Consider the following 20,756-nt stretch of genomic DNA (forward strand, 5'->3'; position numbering starts at 1 on the left):
TAATTTAATTATATTACATTTATTGATTATGTTGTATTTATTAATATTTGTTTAATGGAGATGTTATAGTGTTAATGTGTAAAGTAATTTATTATTAATTAATTAATTGTTTTTTAATTAATTTTAATTAATCAATTTGTAGTTAATTATGGTAATTGTGTAATTAATTTTAGGTGTGTGCTGTGGTGGTTATAGGTGTTAAGGGTGGGAAGTAATTTATTTTTAATTGATGAATTAATAATTGGATGTTAATTAATTGTAAATAATTGATTGGTAATTAATTAGGGTAATTGTGTAATTAATTGTAGGTGTTTGGTGTTTATAGGAGTAAAGGGTGGAAAGTAATTTGTATTTAATTAATTAATATATAGTTGTTAATTAATGTTAATTATTTGATATGTATTTTGGGTAATTGTTACATTTTTTTTCTGTTGCTTTTACTTTTAAAGGGGTAGAGGGTGGGTATTAAATACATTTTAATTACTTTATTATTAGTTGTTAATAGTAATAGTTTTAAATTTATAAATACGTTTTAATTGTGTTTTATTATTTTAGAGTTTAATTTAGGTGTGTGTTGTGTATATCATAGTGTTAAAGTGTGTGTAGTCAATTAATATTGATTCGTGTTTTATTAATATTATTTATTAAATTGATTATTAATTATGTTAATTTTGGGGGAAATTAATTAGAAATCTTGAAGTGTTTTGTTATTGGTGTGGTGTTATAGGTAGGAAATACAATAAATACATTTATGTATTAATTAATTTATTTGTTTGTAAGTCAAGAAAACGTTATTCAGTTTCAAACGAAAACCATAAAAGTTCATAAAAACGTTCACAACAAATTTTTATTTAAAAAATCTATATACAAAGCAGCAAAATGAACAGTTCATAACAATCTCATCAATCAAATTAAGGTAAACTTATTTGATTTCAGACAAGGACTATAAAAATTCATAAAATCGCCATAATGGGTTATTGTTTAAAAAAACTATATACAAAGCAGCCAAATAAACAGTTCATACACGTATATTCATTATATAAAAGGCGGGAGAAGTATACACCTTAAAACATTCCTCTAATAAAATGTACAGTCTATATTACAAGGCACTCATCCTAATTTCATTACACGGCTCCCTCCATAAAGGTACATCAGAGTTTAGGGTTATAGGTGAAAAATGTACTCTAATTGGGTTCAGTAGCAAGGCCTAATACCGTTTCTTAATCACCAAAGCTACTTTGATATAGTTGGAAAACCTAATACATATACCATAAGTGGCCAAAGAGGATAGATATTAAAACCCTTCTATATAAGAGCACAGCCTAATTTCTTTTAAAATCAGGATTAAAAACCTTCCTCTTGGTACCCTATAGAGGGGGCAAAATAGCATAAAGTGCACAGTGCTCTGGGCTGCCACGTTATCACATGGGCAAGGCACCAGTTTATCCTCCCATCCCGATTGTTTTGGGAAAACCACCAAAAATGCAAGGTAAGGAAACGTAATCTAGCTAAATAAAAACCAGTCTGTACATTTGTCGTAAAAGTTATATAAAATTGCTGTTGATTCGGGGATAAACAAAGGCGCCCTGTTACATCATGGTTAGAACGTGATGTCTTCACCCCTGTAGAGTGTACCTCTTTTATAATGTTTCTAGCATTTTCAGGGATGCTATCCAGACAATCAAAATAATGACCCAAACCTAACTTACAGCAGCTGTCCCTTATGAATCGACGCCAAGGGATAGAAAGTGGTCCATCTAGGTTAATACAGTCCTTGATAACCTCTCTGGAGAATACTAGTTCTTTGGACAACCAAATTTTGGCCCATAATAACAGAGGGGCAATTCCAATGCGATCCTCTATGAAATCAAGCCCCAGCTCTTGATGACAGAAGATGGTGGGGGCACTATTAGGAGTCATCAATAATTGTTTCATAAATTTGTTTTCCATAACTTGAAGCTGTCGGTTGTTATGGTATCCCCACACTTCTGCCCAATATGTTACAATGGGCACACATTTGGAATTACACAGGCTAACCAACTCAGACACCGGCTTATGGCCCAGTTTTCTGGCAATACGGAAAAACCACGCAACTACCTTGCCTGCCTGTTGCACCCTTACCGTAACTAACGGGTCCCAACTCAGCCTATTATTAAAAACATTCCCTAGATAGTTAAAATTATTCAGTTTATCAATATTCTTACCTTCCACCATGTATTTCCTTGTTTTTGTAATTTTAGGGCCACACACCATTATATCCGATTTTATAAAATTAACTTTTAGGTCAAGAGCCTGCATTAAGCAATTTTTGGAGGCTAAGTGCTTTTAGTGCCCTTAACATGGTGTCATCCGCAGAAGAGAGTAGCGGGACCCGTGTGCCTTCAATACACGGACAATCAGTTACTTTGTCTATTAAGGAGGCCTCCAAACCATTGGTGTAAATTAGAAAAAAGAAAGGGGGCCAAAATACATCCCTGCCTTACACCTTCCGTGGAGGCTAAAGGCCTACTTTTCTCACCTTGGGGGCCATATCTTATAGAAACAGAGGTCGATGCATGGAGCCTGCGAAGGAGGGAAATCAAAGCCCCCTCCACACCCATGTTTCCCATCATTACCCACAACCTTTCCTGGTTTACAGTGTCAAAAGCACTGGACAAGTCCATGAAAGCCAGGTGGATGGAACCCTTCCTGGCCCTCATGTACTTACCCATCACTATTGACAAGTTAAGGCATCCCTCTTCTGAAGCCATATTGCGATCTTGCCAATACCCTATTGTCAGTCATCCATGTTTCAAGGCAGGCAAGGACAACCCTCCCTAGCAATTCTGCCGTAGTGTCAATAAGTGAGATTGGCCTATAACAAGCGGAGTCACTTCGTTTACCTTTCTTGAATACTGGGACGACGACGGCGTCTCTTCAGGATACTGGGATTGGGTCAGTAATCACTGCCCTAAAAACGTTGGTCAGCACTGGAGCCCATAACTGGAGATTACTTTTAAAAAGATCTAAGGGGAGCCCATCAGGACCTGGCGCTTTCATGAAGACTCCTTTGGCTATGGCTTCCTCGACCTCGGCCACTGAGATAGATAAACTTAACTCAGAAGCCGAGGTTAACTTTAAAGGCAAATCACCACTGGGAGCATCTAGATGACGGCCATGGGGGTTAAAAATGGCCGAAAAATGAGTTTCCCAAGCCTCCCCTGTGATCAAGGAATCTATCCTCCTCACCTCTTCTATGAAAAAAGGACGATTTATAACCTCCCAAAAACTTTTGGAATCTTTGAGGGAGCTAGCTCTCTCCAGGTCGTCCCAAGCTAATGACCTTAGTTCTTCCTTCCTCTGCTTAACTGTGGTTTTGTAGAGCTTCCTGGCAATTTTAATTTGTGCCCAGTCATGAGGATTAGCGTGGAAGGCTGATTTTAATATTTTTTTAAAAATTTTGAGCATTCGAGCAAGCTGTGTTAAACCACCTTGTCTCCGGGAGATTCCTGGGCCTTAATTGATTTGGTCAGGGTTTTTTGCTATAACTTCACATATCAGTTCAAAATCCTGAATGATCTCGGATGGGGACACACCATAGTGGAGACACCATAGTGGAGACACCTCATGATTGAGTCATAATTATCTATAACAATTTTTGACTCAAAATCAGATGCGTTTACTTTGTTCCAGTTGAGTCTTACCCCTTTATTTGGATTAAAAAGTATAGGGCGCTCATCAACTTTCCCAGGATGGGCTGTTATGCTAAAAGTAGCTGTCAGGGGGTTGTGATCACTAGCATTATTTGGCTCCATCTCGAAATGATGAAGGAATCTTTCACTCTCCAGTTACTTCCGAAACACGTGTCCGTGTTTTGTGTTGAAATATGTATTTGTGATTAATTGAGTGAATTTGATCATATTGAGTATTGTCTGTTTACTTGTTTTCTTCTCCTTTTTGTCACGATCATTTATTGTTCATTTGTGTACTTGTTTGTGTACTGTGTTAAGTTTTTACATGTTTTGTTTATTTGTCTTATGTTAAATATGTTTCTTTTTTACAGTGTTGTTGATGGTGCTCTTTAATAGATTATGTGCTAATTAATTTTTCTATATATGTTTTTGCTTGTCAGTATGATTACACAATGAGATTGTTTATGTATAAAAAGAAAAAAGATGTATTCATTGTTGTACATTTTTATATCTTTGAAGAATAAATTCCTTGAAATCATTGGTTTGTTGGACAAGTGTGTATGTACTATGGACACATTGCCGTAACTTAATTAATTGTGTGGAGAAGGTATTGTTGCTATTTATCTAGTTTTTTCCCTGCCTCCTCCATTTGTTTACAGCTATATCAGGGACCCTCTAGTTTACTTTTATTGCAAGGTAGAATAAAACATTTTAAAAAGCAGCAACCAGCATATGTCATGGAGAGCTTGAATAAAATCATGGCATACATAAATAAATAGACTAAAAGAGTATAAGATCTTAGTCAAAGTGCATGGTGGTTCTTGAACTTAAAGCTGCCTTAAGAAACAAACTTATGCAACAACAGGTTTCATTGTCAGTTAAATCTTGCAGACACCTAAAAGCTTGTTGGAATTTACGATGCTGAGCCTTAAAAAAGATACTAAATACGTTCTCGTAAATAATGGGTAGTACCCACAGAAAAAAAGTAAAATGAATCATGGTTTGCTTAGATACATTATTGCACGGGCAAACTTGTGAGTTCAAATTCTGCTGGAAACCTCGCAGGAAACAGAGGGAATATTTAAGGGTCCCTGCTCTAAATCGAAATAGGAGTGAGCGCACCCAGCTCCTGGCTGTATTCAGCAGGTAATCGGTTTACAAAGCACCAAAGTTAGCAAGTAAGTCATCCCCAATGCTGGGTTTCTGTGATTCATCATGTAACCTAATACCCTGCAATTTTTCTAACTGGGCCTGTGCTTGCTTTCTGCTGGGTAGCACACCTATAGCTCACTAGGGAACAGCGAACCTTATACCAATGCCTTCCAATTACTTTTTTTTTTACGTAGGACAGCCAGAGAATAGAGCCCTTTGACAGGCTAGGCAGTCGAAAGTATCTTTCTAGTGAGTAAGGCTTTCACATTGCTCATAACAGAGAGCCACAGCAGCACGGGATAAAAATGTATTTGGTCACATAAATGATTTAGTGCTAACTCCTTATGGCAAATAAAATGTGAGGTCGATGCAGGCACCATTAATAATTGCTTGCAAAAGCGATTTTCTTCCATTTGCAGTGACTGCAGGTCACTAATGCCCTATATTCCTGCCCCATAGGTAGCAAGGGGTACACACTGAGCTGAATATATTTGTAACAATGGGACAATGGCCCTGCCTCCTGGTGGAGATGGTAAGCTAAGATGGAAACCTACAGCCTTCGGCAATTTCATTCTATTTTGCATGATTTGGGATGTCCATGAGCTAGAAGCACAAAATAAAATCCCTACATTTGTAAAAGTGCTGGTGTGCATTAACGTATTTGACCCTACAGTGATGAGTGATGATCGTATGTGCTTCGTGCAGCAGAACATAGTAAAACATTTTGAGAAGTTGGTCCTTAAATCTAAATTCTCCACAAAATCCATAAAAGAATTAGCTAAAATAAGTAAGGCTTTCGGGGTGCGGGCCATAATTACTGCGGCGTCCACATATAAAAGTACAGGAATGGGTGCACCGTTTACCATGGGGACATCCGTGATGCTATCTATAGTGTCCAGACTGAGGTTATTTATATATATAATAAATAACAAAGGAGCATGCACACACCCTTGACGCTCTCCCCGTTCAACATTAAAAAAATCAGATACTTCCCTACCAGTCCCAAACAGAACACATGCTTTTGTCTCTTCGTGTAGAGATAATAAAGTGCACACCAGTGTTGGGTCCACCCCACTTCCAATTAATATTTGACATAACTTACCTCGGTTTACACAGTCGAAGTAAAATACAGGTTAGATTTCTTTGCCACAGTGTATTTACCTATCATAAGGTGTAAGATCAAACATTGTTACATCGTACCTTTTCCATTAGGAAAACCCAGCTGGCACTCATTTAATACATTTTTCTCGTTGACCCATGTTAGTATCCTTTTGTATAGGATTCTTCCAAAGATCTTAGCAGGGATGTCTATCAGGGATTTAGGGTGATTCATTTTAGGCTCAGAGCAACAGAGACCTTAATACTTCCTTGTAATCTGATATTCATGGTGACTTGTGGTAGCATTTTCTTTTTGAGGCAAGCACAGACATCAGAGCAGGCTTCTATAACAATTAATGATTTGAATTTCTTTCATTTTCGTATATCTCATATAACTGGAAAACATTTCTTTTCAATGGACATAAATACAGTAATTACAGTGAAAATTTATATAAATATATTGGTGCCTCCAAGATAAGAACAATATCGAAAAAAACAAAGTCCATTTAGATCATCCAGTTTTTTTTGCGTTTCTTCTTTATTTTTATATTCCAAAATACTTTTGTGCTTTCATATTCCAAATGTTACAGCCTCAGCCAACGTGTTTCGTCCACTGCAGTGTACTTCTTCAGGGCATTCAGATTCTATTGATAAACATCCATTAAGCTTCTCAAGCACTGCAAATCAAGCCCCTCTTATGTTTTCAATCCCAGAATCCTATCCCTCACTGGGAAATTTCATATTCCTAGACCTCATATCCAGTAGTGTGCACCGTGTATGTATATATTTGTGGGGATATGTCAGAAATAAGGGGAGGTGCAGTTAATTTGATCTGCGGCTTGTTGTATTTGTTGAGATAATTACAGTGATAATGAAGGTGTTAGTTGGGTTGAATATGACATTAGCGATAATTTCATCTTGTTTACAGAGAAGCAGAGGCTCCAACACTCACAGCTCTTCCATCAGAGCTAATATTGGACAGACTTCATCCAAATCCAATGTACCAGCGCTTGCCACTTCTCCTCAATCCAAAGCTCCTCAGTTTAGAATACCCTAGGAACAACATTGACTATGTGAGAGACATCGGCGAAGGAGCCTTCGGAAGAGTATTTCAAGCAAGGTAACAAAAGTGGTAAATGTTCTCTAAAGCATCAAATTGGATTGTTTTAAATGTCAGACCATATTCTAAATGTTGACATGGATTTTCAATGTATTAGTTTTAATGTGCACATTGCATGTGCAATCAAGATGTAGGGCCCAATTCAGAAAGAAGGAAATTTGCTATCAGGGTTTCATTCCAACATCTCCAGAAAATGTTTTTAGCATGCATAGAGAATTTCAAGAGTAGTTCTGCAAAGCTGCAACTAGGGCAACCTCCAAGACTAGTCACATGTGTGAGCAAATAAATATTTGTAAGTTCAGGGTCTGGATTTTTTGAAATAGGTAAATGTTTCTATGGTGGAAAAATGTCAACACCTGGAGAAACTTATTCCAACACCCTCACCACTGTAGGGCTTCACCTCCCTTCCCCCCCCCCCTCCCTGAAAACTGACTAATTGCTGCCCTTAGCAGGAGTGCATCTACCATTGTCAGAAGGGTACTTCCTGTAAAAGGTTTGTGAATATCCACAAACATGCTAGTTTTCAAGAATTTGCCATCTTTAGCATGTGTCTCCAATAGAGAATTCCAACAAAAGTGTATTTGAGGGAGATTTACTCGTGGGCAGAATTTATCCATACTGATGTTATTTTACCTCGGATAAGTCTATTTTCGATTCCTGTTTTATCTTTTTTTGGTAAGCAAGTTGAATTCGAATTTGTAAATGCTACAATTTGTGCGCTCAAGAGTTGCTTAGCTTTTGAAATTGCACTTTGAATGGGACCTATAAAGTATGTAATTTTAAAAAACCCATGCATAAGGGAAAATATTTGATAACCTAAATTTGGCTATTTGTCAGTGAGCTGAAATCCATCACACCTTCTCCAAAGCTGAAAGGCATACTGAAACTCTTCTAACTCAGTAAACTGAAAGATAGACTAAATGTCTGCCTTGCATAGTGCAGTTTCTCATTTGCACCAGGAAGGGTGTACTCTTTACTTCATGGTCTTGCAGGGGTGGGCCGCTCCTGTAGTTACACACTTATATATGGAAAATTATGGGTTACCCTCAATTAGTGGAAACATTGCAATACCACGTGCCATCTTTGTTTGAAAGATAATTATTTCTTACTAAATATATAGTCACAAATTTAGATAGCCTTAGTCATTAATCCAGATGCTAAATTTTATAGTAGCACAGGTACAAGGTATCATTAATGCCAGTATACACCCAGCTGATCTAGTGCGGCGATCCACAAGATCTCAGGATGAGTTTAAAAGTTGAGTAATTATTTTGTCAAGCAGAACAAGCCTCTGTAAATACCTATTAACTCCCCTTGTGCCATCTGACCTCTTTCATGCTCGAAACAAGGTTACCAAAGTGTAGTGACCACATTCGCTGAAGGCCCTGGCAGGGAGGGGTGTCATGGGTGGAGCGTGGGTGTTCCCACACATCCACCCATGGATTCTGACACATTCCCAGATTTAGCAGCATTGGTAGACCTGGGAATGTGTTAGAATTGTATGCCTCCCCACCAGAGGCAAAACAAGGAGAAACATCTTTTTCTCCTCGTTGTTTCCTTTTTCTAGGTGTGCGACCTTCTGCAGCGCACTTAGAGAGAGGGAAATGTCTCTGGGGATTGTTTTTGTGCAAGGTGGCCCTTCCTGCACAAAAACGACCCTGCCTGCAACATGATACAAGAGTACCCGCGTTGGCACTAGGCAGCCAAAAGTGCACCAGCGCTAAGAAAGTGTAGTGTTGGGCTAGACACGTTCTAGTGTCTCAGCAGACACTTGGTTAGTCAGCCACTCCCTCGTGGGAGTGGTCACACATGCACCCACACCGATCCATCACACACGAGTGACGTTACCCTGCTAATAATAGGGCCTGGGTGCACGTGCTCGTGACCAGTTAACTAACTACACCCACGGTGTCTCGGTCACTTATTCTTGTAGCATGTTGGGCCCAGGACCCACGATACCACATTGGTGACGAGGTGGGTCTGACCCTGCATGCTTGCTGGAAGCCACTCAGCCTTTCCTTGTGCGGATGAGTGGAGCCAGAGTATGCAGCACCCTTACACCTGCTGACAGCACAACAACAGCCCACAGTTGTACAAAATACAAGGCGAGAGAAGCGCCGCAGCAGCACTGAGTTTGTGGTGCCTCCACGCTGCCTACCCTCGCTGCAGGGAGAGACGAACCCCCCCCCCCCCCTTCACCCCTAAAGAGCTCAGTGGGTCAATAAACGACACTAATAGCAGCACGGCTGAGGAGCCTGCAGGTGAAAGGAGTGTGTATAGGCCCCGCAGTATCCATCGTGAATGACACATCCCCTGGAGCGAGCGGAACTGAGCCAGCAAGGAAGACATAGCCCGCAGTGCCGTAGCCCATGCAGATAAAGTATAGTGACACTTGAGCACATGGTGTAGAGCGGCCCATCCAGGGTGATAGTTATGACAGGAGGAACTGCCCTGCCGCGCCAGCACCTGCAAGCCCTCAATTACACCTCAATCCCCTGTGCTGGCACAGCTACAGGGAGACTGCCACGGCAAGGAAGGAATAATTGCAGCGTCACCTAGTGGCTGTACACTTCACGCCAACACCGGTGAGAGCGAACGCACCCACGCTATGCCTCCAAGAATCCGCTGCCAGGTTTAGGCAGTCACTGTCCTGATAAAGCAGCCCTGCCACCCCTGTGCATAATGAGGAACTCCAGCCAATTCGCATTGGAAACGGACACTATGTGAAGTGGCTGCACCATCACCTAAGCGCCAACACCAGCAGCTGCCGCCCAACACTACCTATGAGCCAATAGTGCCTCCTGCGACCTCGCCTCTGGCAGCGCATGGCGGCACCCCCCCCCCGCCTGAGGTGCAAATAGGAAATACTATGACATTGCCGGCAAAGAACAGTGTCCTGAGGCTGCTGTGCCGCTGCCCAAGCACCACACACATGCTGCCATGGCACATGAAGTGCCCCCCACCTGCTGAGGTGCCTTACAGTGGTGCCACCTTCCGCCACCCATTCAGACTGCGCAGTGGCGGATCCCTCAAGTCGGAGCTGGAGTCAAGTGCTGTTGAGGCCCAGTGAGGTGGTTACCAGCTGCCTGCCACTGCGTTACAGAAGAGGAAGAGCCTTGAACAGAATCACCAGCAGCGAAGGAGGCCATAGCGCCTGAGGCTACAGCACCCACATAGCTGGGTTTGGTGCTGCTGCCGGAGTCGTGCTACGGTGATGCCACCTAGTGGTAGCTCGTTGCACCACACCTGGAGTTGACATTAGCACACACATGTGGTGCCCCAATAGAGAAATCAGACTGCTTACATGGAAACGTGCCGCTTGGCATGAGTAAGGAAGCCGGCAAGCCCTGCACCCCCTTCCACAGGCCCCAATCATAAACTGTGAGTGAAACCCTGGCTGAGAGAGATGAATTCTGCCTGCCATCACCATGAGCCTACCATGCCTCGGCAACCTCACCCCAGGCTGCTAACCCAGATACACAGAACCTGAATCAGCAGCACGGCCAGCAGCGTTAGTGAGACTGCCTTGGCCTCAAAATACAGGTGGCTGTAGTGCCAGCTAGCAATTGCCCAGTAATCTGCACCCAGCAGTGAAAGTCTCAAAAGCCATGCCTCGCTGTTGCCTACAGGAGGAAGAGCCATAGTACCACACACAGGAAACGGGATAGCGCCTCCCCCCACTGTGACTATCCACACAGAGCCCATGACCTCTGCTGTTGTCTACCGGAGCATCCATACAGCACGGCCGCCACCCTAAAGAGAAAGTGAAAGGCCGAGACAGGTGCAAGTGCACAGAGCACCCTCTGGTGGCCATCGGAGCCACAGCCAGAAGAGACTTTGCTGCTGGTGCTGCTGCTGCTGCAACTGCCTCTCATCAGCTCGCAAGAGGAACAGGGAGTGAAAGCATGTTCACAGCAAGTGTCTGCAGCCACAAAGCATAATGGAGGGAGGAAGCACAGTGGGTTCCTGAAGTTGCCACTACATTCAACACTGCATGAATCCCGCCACAGACTGGGAGGCATGACATTTAAAGGAGGGCATGTACCCAAATCTAGGAAGGAGACCTTAGCCCGGCCACAGGTAAAAAAAGCTGAAGAGACTGAGCACAGCTACCAGCACCACAGCAGAGAGTAGCCAAGGGTGCTGCCAAGTGTTTGAAGGGTAGAGACTCCAAACGCCCCACATAGCAAAGAGCTACAAAAACCCCAAAGCTGCCGCAGCCATGGATGCTCCCAAGAGCCAAGCTGAACCCAAGCAGCAAAGCTGAAGGCAGCAAACCCACGAAGGGCACAGGGGAACGAGTGCTGCACATGCTTCCCCCAGTGGCTATTGACGCCACCACAAGCAAGGAAATTGCAACACACACCCCAAGGTGAATGGACACGACTGTGAGCTAGACGATGTACAAGCAAAACACAAGATAGTGCCCATAAAGACGACAGAGCACACAAGGTCAGAGGTGCGCAGAAGGCCGCACCAACAAACCTGACATCACGGGCAGGCGCCCAGGAGAGAGAGACCTCTCCACAGAGAAGAAGCAATGCTGAAGGCAGCAAGGAGAAGCTCCACATCTCCACTGCTCCAGCTGAGCCCTGCAGTGGGCCAAAGACAACACAGAATTGTCATCCATCACACTGCCTCAAGGCGGAGTCACCAGTGGCCCATGCCAGGCAAGAGGAGAGTCACAAACCACATGGCAAGCTGCCGCTACATGTGCTTCAACGACATGCGACACGTGGCCGGATACCAAATCGCACCGCAAGCAAGGAGCACGTCACAGACCGACCCAGCCAAGCATGCCTAAACAGATGCAGGAGCAGGTACCACAATGGCACAGGCTCGAGTCGCAAGCACGATGGCCCCGAGTGAAGGCGACCCGCCATCCCGGTAGAGGAGCACCCCGAAGACCCAGAGGAAGGGATCGGACTGGCATGAAGTCCATGCAAAGAAGAGTGACAATCCTGTCACCATGAAGAACCGGACGACCACAGGTGCGCTGGAGAGACCGAGGGGATAAAATCGAGGACTCACAACGCCACAAGATAAGAGCGCACACAGAGACACCAGACCTCCACCAAGGGGGACGAACGTCCCTGGAGACAGCTCAATGGGAGAACCAAATGTAAGCCGCAGCTAGCGCGAACCGAGTCTCTTTCCAATGCTTCCCAGTGTGACTGTTTATCCCCAAACATTGGCAGTCTAAGTCAGATGGCATCCCTGCTCCCGACCGCAGATGCCACTGGTGAAGAACAGCCTCAGCAAGACAAAGATACATGGCTGCAAAATCCCTCCAGACATCCTCTCTCCCAGCAAATCGTCACCACCTGTAGCATAGGTTAAATGGCAACCACAACATCACTGCCATGTGCATCACCCCATTCAACCAAGGAGTGACATCATCAACGGGGAGGAGCCTTACACCCACAGAAGAACCAAGAGACCGAGGCACCCCCATCAAAATGAGAGACCGAGGGGCAGATTTACGAGAAAGTGACTCAAGTTATTTGGCACTGAGTCACTTTCAGAGCACAGAAATGCAACATATTTACAATAATATGCTGCATTCCTGTGTTCTCCCCTGTGCTGGTGCACAAACAGCTGCCATGCGCTGGCACAGGCACCCTTGCACCATGGTGCAAGGCTGCCTGCGTCATGGGGAGATTGTTTTCGTGCAGGATGGGGCACCTTCCTGCAAGAAAACAATCACTACAGGCATTTTCCTCTTTCAATGCGTGCTGTAGAATGCAGCACGCATTGAAAGAGGAAACAACCAGGAGAAATGAAAACATTCCTCCTTGTTGCGCCTCGCTACGCCACGTCTAGGGTGGCATAGCATACTGACGTATATCCAGATTTTTGATTCCTCGTAAATCTGGAAATGTGTCTGTTTCCATGGGTGTTGCGTGGGAACACCCACAGCAAAACCCATGAAACGCCCCTTTCTCGCAAATTACTGCGTGTAAAGGGGCCATATTTACAAGGACAGGAAAAGCCACACAGGGTGGCTTTTCCTGTCCTTGTAAATATGGAGCAGTGAAATACGCCACCAGTACGTCACAAAAAGTGAAGCACTGGTGGAGCAGGGGGCTTGTAAATCTGCCCCCAAGTATCTAGGGGCTATCCAACAGTCCATGTGCCCCTGTGTCCTGTTGCAAAGCCCACCAACCAATAAGTCACACACCCAGGCAGCTGCCGAAACAATTCCGTTGGATCTGGTCAGTGTTCCTGCAGCAGCCCCCAGGTGGCCCACAAGCAGCCCTGCACAGTCCACACAGTATCACGGCAGCCCCGCACAAAGTCCTCAAGAACATTTCTGCACCCAGGGATCCTCGCACGAGAGATGGTCTTCAAGTGGCTCCACTGACAATGTACCGGGAGGCACCGTCACCTCAGAGGATAATGTCATGAACATCATGAACTCCATTCCAGCATGGCAGATTGGTCATCGTAGTGCCCAGACACCTCAAGCAAAGACTCTGCAGTAGAACCCCACGACATTCCTGATGCAACATAGTTTAGTTGACAGACACCAACAGCATCACCGCCAGAGCACACAAGTTCATCAAGCAGTGTGTGAGAGGACATTGATCTGACGGACATGCTGCAAAGGAGCCCAGACTCCATCGACACATCATTCGTGCCCAGTAGACTCTTGTTAAAATATGGACACACATGCACCCCACACCCATCCATCACAGGCGTTACGAGTGACGTGACCCTGCTAATAAAAGGGCCGGGGTGCATGTGCTCATGGCCAATTAACTAGCTACACCCACGGTGTCTGTGTCACTTATTCTGGTAGCATGTGGGCCCAGAGCCCACGATACCACAGAAAGGACAGTAAGGCACCTTATAATGGTAAATATAGCACATTCCTGCCCTTTCACACAGTACAGGAAGGTGGCTTACTGCATTGCATGCCATTTTTATATAAATATGGCCCCTAATCTACCTCTGCCTAATAAAAATGAATTTGTCCTTGTGCAATGTAACTGGTATTACCTGCGAGTCGAGTTGGTGCTAAATAAAACGGCAAATGTTTTTACTTGGTTCTCCCCACTACTTAACATTTATGCGCTATCTCCTATGTAAAATATTACAAAAGAAACTTGAAATTCCCCCTCTTTTGAATTGAAAACCTGATATATGAATTAGTTCTTCCTACTTCCACAGAACACTCCCGAATGTCTTTACGATCTTATCTAACTCTTCTGCAACATGTTATCTGTATTCCATGTAACCAATTTGATTCTGATATCAACACCTCTCTATGCAACTGTGTGTGCCATATTATTATCTACAATCATTTTTTAATATGTAAACGAAATGTTAAATGTTACAAATATGTGCCTAGTTTGCTTGATGTAATGTCAATGTCACGTTTCTGTGAGACGATGTATACATTTTTTCTTTCTATAAACAAAGAAAGATGAGCAATCTAGTTGGGTACAGATAGTTATGATGGCATTGCAGGGGCTTCTGAATTATTGAAGACTTAATGGTCAAGATGTTAGGGAAGAGCATTGCATTCCTGCTATTTACCTAAATAACTGTCCAACCCCCAGCCCCTCTCAATGCAACACCTACTGTCCTCTGTTTCCTACAGCAGCACTGTGTGGCATTCAAAACTGTCATAGATCCTGTTTGATTGTCACAGGCAGGAGATCAGGGCAGGGTGCTAGGACCCTGCTGGAGGGAACACTAGTCAGTGACCATATGGTTATCCCTTGGGAGCAGGCCTAAGGGTGAAAGAGGAGGACCCAGGGATAGAGTTAAGGAATGATGGTTAAAGGAAGACATGCTGAGTCTGAGAATCTAGAGATGAGAAAGAAAGAGGAATAAAGCAATTCTTCTACCTGTTTGAGCTTTATTCTTTTGGTCCCCTAACACAACAGATCCTCAGGCACTAGGGACCTGCCTGGTTGCCTAACTGGATAGCCATGACTATCCAAAATAATATATCTGTGCCTACAGTCAGGTTGGCTAGATGGTGCATCGTACTGTTGATATGATTGCTGCTTTTCCTGCCCTGTCCTCTCATTACTTTGAACTGCTCTTGGCCTAACTATCAAATTCTACAAACAAACTGTGGCTGTCAAAATATATATGTAAAGAAAAATCACCATGGGTACTCTTCTGGATTGTCTGTCTCTTACCCCAAGCTTCTTCCTTTTGGGATCCCTTTATCTCTTCTGTTTTGTTGAACATTTATGCAAAGCCAATGATTACGGATCACTGAGTGATTGACTTGCATGAAAAATAGTGGATAGGTTTAGACGAATGCCATTAAATGTGTCAAACCTCTAGATGCGACCCACCCCCTTTCCTCACTAGTAAATTGAAAATAATATATTACATGGCAAATGCTTAACATTGCCAAAGCACAAATATAGAAAACAGTTATACTGTAATTACTCTAAAAACAAAACCTTTTAAAAATAACCTGCCGGGGGTATTCTGTTCCTTCCTGTGCCCTACATTACCCAACCACAGCCTGCACTTTCCCACCTCATGGTGAAACGTAAGGACATCCCTAAATCTGACACCTCAGAATATCAATTCCTACTTATGACTTTGTACAACAGACCATCTTGATAATAGACCTTATCCACCCTCTTGCATCTGTTTTTTCCAACCCATGTACCAGGATCTGTTTTAATTTATTATGCTTCATGCTGTGAAGCATGGCACAGAGAAATTGAGTTAGATAAAATAAAACTTTAAAATTAAAACACAAAGGGGCAGATTTACAAGAAAGTGCTGCAGCGCGGCACCGCAAGCCCTTTGGCTGCACCACGCTGCAGCACTTTCAGAGCACAGGAATGTGACATATTTACAATGATATATCGCATTCTTGTGCTCTCCCCTGCGCTGGCGTACAAACTACTGCCATGCGCCGGCACAGACACCCTTGCACCATGGTGCAAGGATGCCTGCGTTATGGGGAGAATGTTTTGGATGAAAACCATCTCTACAGGCATTTTCCTCTTTCAATGCATGCTGTAGAATTCAGCACTCATTGAAAGAGGATAAAACGAGGAGAAATGAAAAATTTCTCCTTGTTGTGCCTCGCTTCGCCACCCTTAGGGTGGCATAGCATGCTGACGTATTTCCAGGTTTACGTATCCTCGTGAATCTGGAAATGTGTATGATTCCATGGGTGTTGCGTGGGAACACCCACAGCAACACCAATAGAACACCCCTTTAACGCAAAGTGCTGTGTGTAAAGGGGCCCTATTTACAAGGACAAGAAAAGCCACCCCACGAAGGGTGGCTTTTCCTGTCCTTGTAAATATGGGGCAGTGTAATGCGCTGCCAGTGTGTCACAAAAAGTGAAGTACTGGCAGCGCAATGGTCTTGTAAATCTGCCTCAAAAGGCCTGCTTGGCTGCCCAGGTGAGCACAGGAGTGGAGCCATGTCCAGACATACTTATGTCCCTAATAAATAGACATGTGGGGTTTTAGTGTTCTACCCCATGAGATGGAATGCACTAATGTAAAAGTGATAATATTATATGTTGGGAAAAGGGGTTCATATGGAATAACTGCATTGCGTGATCAGTTAGAATAAATCCATATGTGGGACTGCTTGCGAACACCTGTGACACGTGCATCTTGAGTCCAGTGCAAACTGCCATAAGGTTTTTACTATCTCATCTCCTTAAAAAAGCAGCAGCTAACAAGATCCATTCGTAGATCAAGTGAAGAAAACACCGCGAAACGTAGGAGACATCTGAAATATGCATTTGTTCTGGCTGTTCAGGGACAGCTCTTGATACACGAATCCCTGTGTGTTGTAAGTGAGATTTAATGCTCCGTTTCAGTCTTTGTACAGATGGCTTGGCACACAGAGAGGAAGCACTTAGTATCACCACACTCCTTGCACCAAAATAATAATGTTTGGGGTACTTTAGAGGCCATGGCTCAGTGTGTGAGAATGTGTTCCATTTTTCACACTCCCCTTGGGTTTTTTATGCTGAAATTACTGATTATGTCACAAAAATGTGTCGGTTGAGCAATACCCAAAAAACACATAACTCAACACAGTGGACATAACGGATCACTGTACATGGGATACATCACCCCCACGTGCTCCCCCCTACGTAATGCTGTTTGCACCAAAAAACTATAACGCCTCTCCCCATCCCAGGGGACATTAGCAGTCCTTCTTGTGCTTCATCTAAATTTAGCTCCTTCTTCCTTCCCTGTTTATAGAATTTCTTGACTGAAGACAGAATTTTGTAGGCCATGTCAAATTATATCACTCCCAATTGGCTTCTTTTGCATTATGAATCACTGCGATCCTACTCTCGAGCCCAGCAGCAGGCCAAGAGAGGAAGCAACCAGTAATGTAGCGGAAGCGTGTGGGTAATAATATTCATCACTTACTAACCACACCAAACTCCATAATAACTACAATAACATATCCATAATGCCGGGCCCATAAGACATTATTCCGCAAGTAACTGTAACAAAGGTCCTCCGACGGATGTTTGGTAGAGTTAAAAGAGACTGTGTATTTGGAACCACGTTTATGCTATTTCCCCATGAAGACCTAGAATGAAGGAAATACACTAACCAACATATTCCATAACACTAGGCAAATATTTATCTATCTCATGAATAAAGAAAAAACACCCTTTCTTTTGAATATTTTCTTTGTTATTAGAATAATGAATGGTCAATCACAAAGTCCAAATAGAATGTCATCTCAGTACACAAAGAATACAGATTATCGCAATAAGGCAAACAGATTCAAATCACAATATCAGATTCATCGAGAATAGGGGAGAGAGAACAAGAGAAGAAAACAGTAGCAGTGAAAACACTTAACGTAAGAATGGAAATTCAAATGCTCAGCGAACATTAGCAGGAAAACTATTCCCACGGCCGTTAGGAATAGCAAATGCAACACCATCAGCCGATGATGTGCAAAGATCTCAGGAAAGTTCAATGGTTCAGCAGGATTGCCAGCCAGAATAGCACAGCATGCAGATCACACCACAAACGCATGACAAGTCCCCAGAAGTCTTGACAACAAGCCGAAGAATACCATCCCACAAAGGTCTTTATACACTGTAGCTTCCTTCTCTTGGTTAACATTGTATCACCCTTCTCTCTCCACAGACATTTTCATTGGCTAAACATGATGGTCTGGCGGTTCTTCTTACTATGACCTAACCATACTCTTCTAAACAACCTTTGTCTAAAATATTCTCCAGCTTCCGAAAAAGGAAGTGGAAGTAACCTAGCTACAATTGTATTTTATAGCAATGAAACAGTAACTTTCAACATCCGTCTACTCTCATTCAGACAGGAAAAAGACAGGTTTAGGCTAATATCTACACTCCAGGAAACAACTTGTAACACATGAAGGCCTAAAGCTAAAGACAGCATTGTTTTACAAAATCACAAGGACAGGAGTACGTGAACACATCTCCTAATATTCTAAGGCCAAAATTATTTTTAGCAAAGAAATAATTATTTCTACAAATCCTACACTATACTTTCACGAAGAATTATGTTTTTCCCAGTTGTTTTAATTTTTCTGCAGCAAAGGAGACAGAATAACACATATTAGAAAATGCATATAAACTATATTTATTCCATTTAGTCCTCATTGTGTTTTACTTCATTTTACTAAGCAGGATAGTCATGGGGCGTGGCTACGCGGCGAAACAGCATGGCCGCCTGTTAGGGTTCTTCCTAGGCCTCCTTCCCTGCCCAGTCAATCAGCCATACTTATCTGGATCTCCGGTGCCAGATCTGCACACCGGAGGTGCAGCAGTGCTATTTGCTGCAACTTTGGTTCCTGACAGCTGTTGTGAGCTAGAGATATCCCGGCTGAAGTTTGAGGCCTTCTATCCATGGGAAAGCCGGGACCTCACGTAGGTGCGCCCGACGTCGCGGACACTGTGTCTGCCGGCTGGCCCCCCTCCCCCATCCCCGGAGGGCCGCGAGCCATCGCAGCTGAGCTTGCCAACGATCATCGGACATCTGGGCGCGAAGGCGCCACAAATCTGCTCGCAGCCTTGCGACCCCCAAAAGACTGCTTACCGAACCCGGCTGTGACGGAGCCGGGCCCTGGCAATCGGAACGGCAAGTCTCGGCCGGCCGCGAGCGGGGAATCGTCTCTGCCCTCTGGAATTAAAGCGGTACCTTGCTCTACAATTCCTCACCACCACGGACGCCGACAACTGGAGCTGCTGCATTCTTCGCTTGGGGCCCCCTAACTGCGCAAGCTAATGACTGGTGAAATTGCGCTCGCCGCAGCGGGCAGCAGTCGCCCCCTACAACATCCTGGTGAGACCGTCAGCCTCTGGTGTGAGGTTCGCTGTAGCTGTGCGTGGCCCCGAACCCTGGGACAATACCAGTCTGCACTCTCTCCGGCTGCCCAGCCTCTGCACACTGGCCCTCAGCTGAATGGTCTTCTGCCCACACCGTGACAAGCTGCAAGAGGGGCCCATAGCTGTGAGTACGGAATAGACACACTCCTTGAGTCACTGCGCTCCCAGTGTACCAGCTGCTGCCTGGCGACCTACCCTTCAAGCGCCCCCCACCCTATCTATTGGCCTTTACTTGTTGCCCTGTGTTTGAGCCCTGCCGCGATAGCTCTGAACCCGACGGAACCTCTAAGCGGCGCGCAATTGGCCTGCAGTGCGGACCAAGTCCCGATGACGGCCAAAGCGAAGGGAACAAAAGCAGCCCAGCAAAGTAGGCTTGACTGCTGCGCCTGTCCAAAGGCGGACCTGCCAGAGCGGAAGGGAATTGGTGACAAACAACAGGGTGGGGTGTAACATGACCCTGCAGAGCCCACAATGAAAGACCTGACGGCAGCTATCACTGGAGTGCGCATATCCATAGACACACTATCCTCTGAAGTGACGCTGATTAGAGCAGACCTCATGAAATACAGGGAGAAAGTCAAGCAGCTGGAACTCACCGCCACCAGTCTTGTGGAAGATACCTCACAACTACAGACCAACATCAGGCAACTACAAGCATTCCGTAAGTTTGCAGAGGATAAGCTGGACGATTATGAAGGGCGCTCGAGACGCAATAACATCCGCGTTCTCTGTGTACCGGAGAACTCGGAGGGTCCCGCCACCGACCTGTTTATTGAAAACCTGATTGTGACGAAATTGCAACCAAAGGGCTTATCCAAGCTGTTTGTAATTGAGAGAGCTCACCGAGTGCCTGGGGGACGCCCTAAACCGGGAGCCCCCCCTCGTCTGATACTGGCCCGACTGCTAAACTACAGAGACACAATCCTGCAAGCGGCCAGGGTTGCTCCTCCGATCAAAATGGACAATTCGGAAATCGCCTTTTTTCCCGACTTCACCCAAGCAGTACAGATGCGTCGACGCTCCTTCCTAATTGTCAAACGGAGGCTGCGTGAAAAAGGCCTTAAATTTGCGATGCTCTTCCCTGCGCATCTGCGAGTCGAGGCTGATGGGAAAACTCGCTTCTTCGACCTGCCGGAGGTTGCGTCTGACTGGCTGGACAGCTTGAGGACCTCACCGGAAAGGAGCTCCAACCATCATTGAGGCAGGCAATCTGTTTGCGTCGGACAGACTTTTGATTACTTTCAGCCGCCGGTTTCTTCTTTTCCAAAAGTTGAGCATCACTCAAGGTCTCCAGATTATTTAAAATTTAGAACTGTAAGCAAGTATACTAAAGTAGTTGCTAGTCTAGATTTTGCTTAACTACTATAAC

General features: G+C 44.3%; 1 protein-coding gene across 1 annotated transcript in view; it reads left to right on the plus strand.

The window, feature by feature from the left end:
* Positions 1 to 20,756, plus strand: part of MUSK (muscle associated receptor tyrosine kinase) — a 743,472-nt gene that overhangs the window by 698,113 nt on the left and 24,603 nt on the right. Inside the window, exon 15 of the mRNA XM_085641353.1 lies at positions 6,850 to 7,041. Within this exon, the coding sequence (XP_085497479.1) occupies positions 6,850 to 7,041 (192 nt within the window). The remainder of the gene's footprint in view (positions 1 to 6,849; positions 7,042 to 20,756) is intronic.

This window comes from Triturus cristatus, chromosome 2_2, assembly GCF_964204655.1.
Source record: "Triturus cristatus chromosome 2_2, aTriCri1.1, whole genome shotgun sequence".
NCBI classification, from domain to species: Eukaryota; Metazoa; Chordata; class Amphibia; order Caudata; family Salamandridae; genus Triturus; species Triturus cristatus.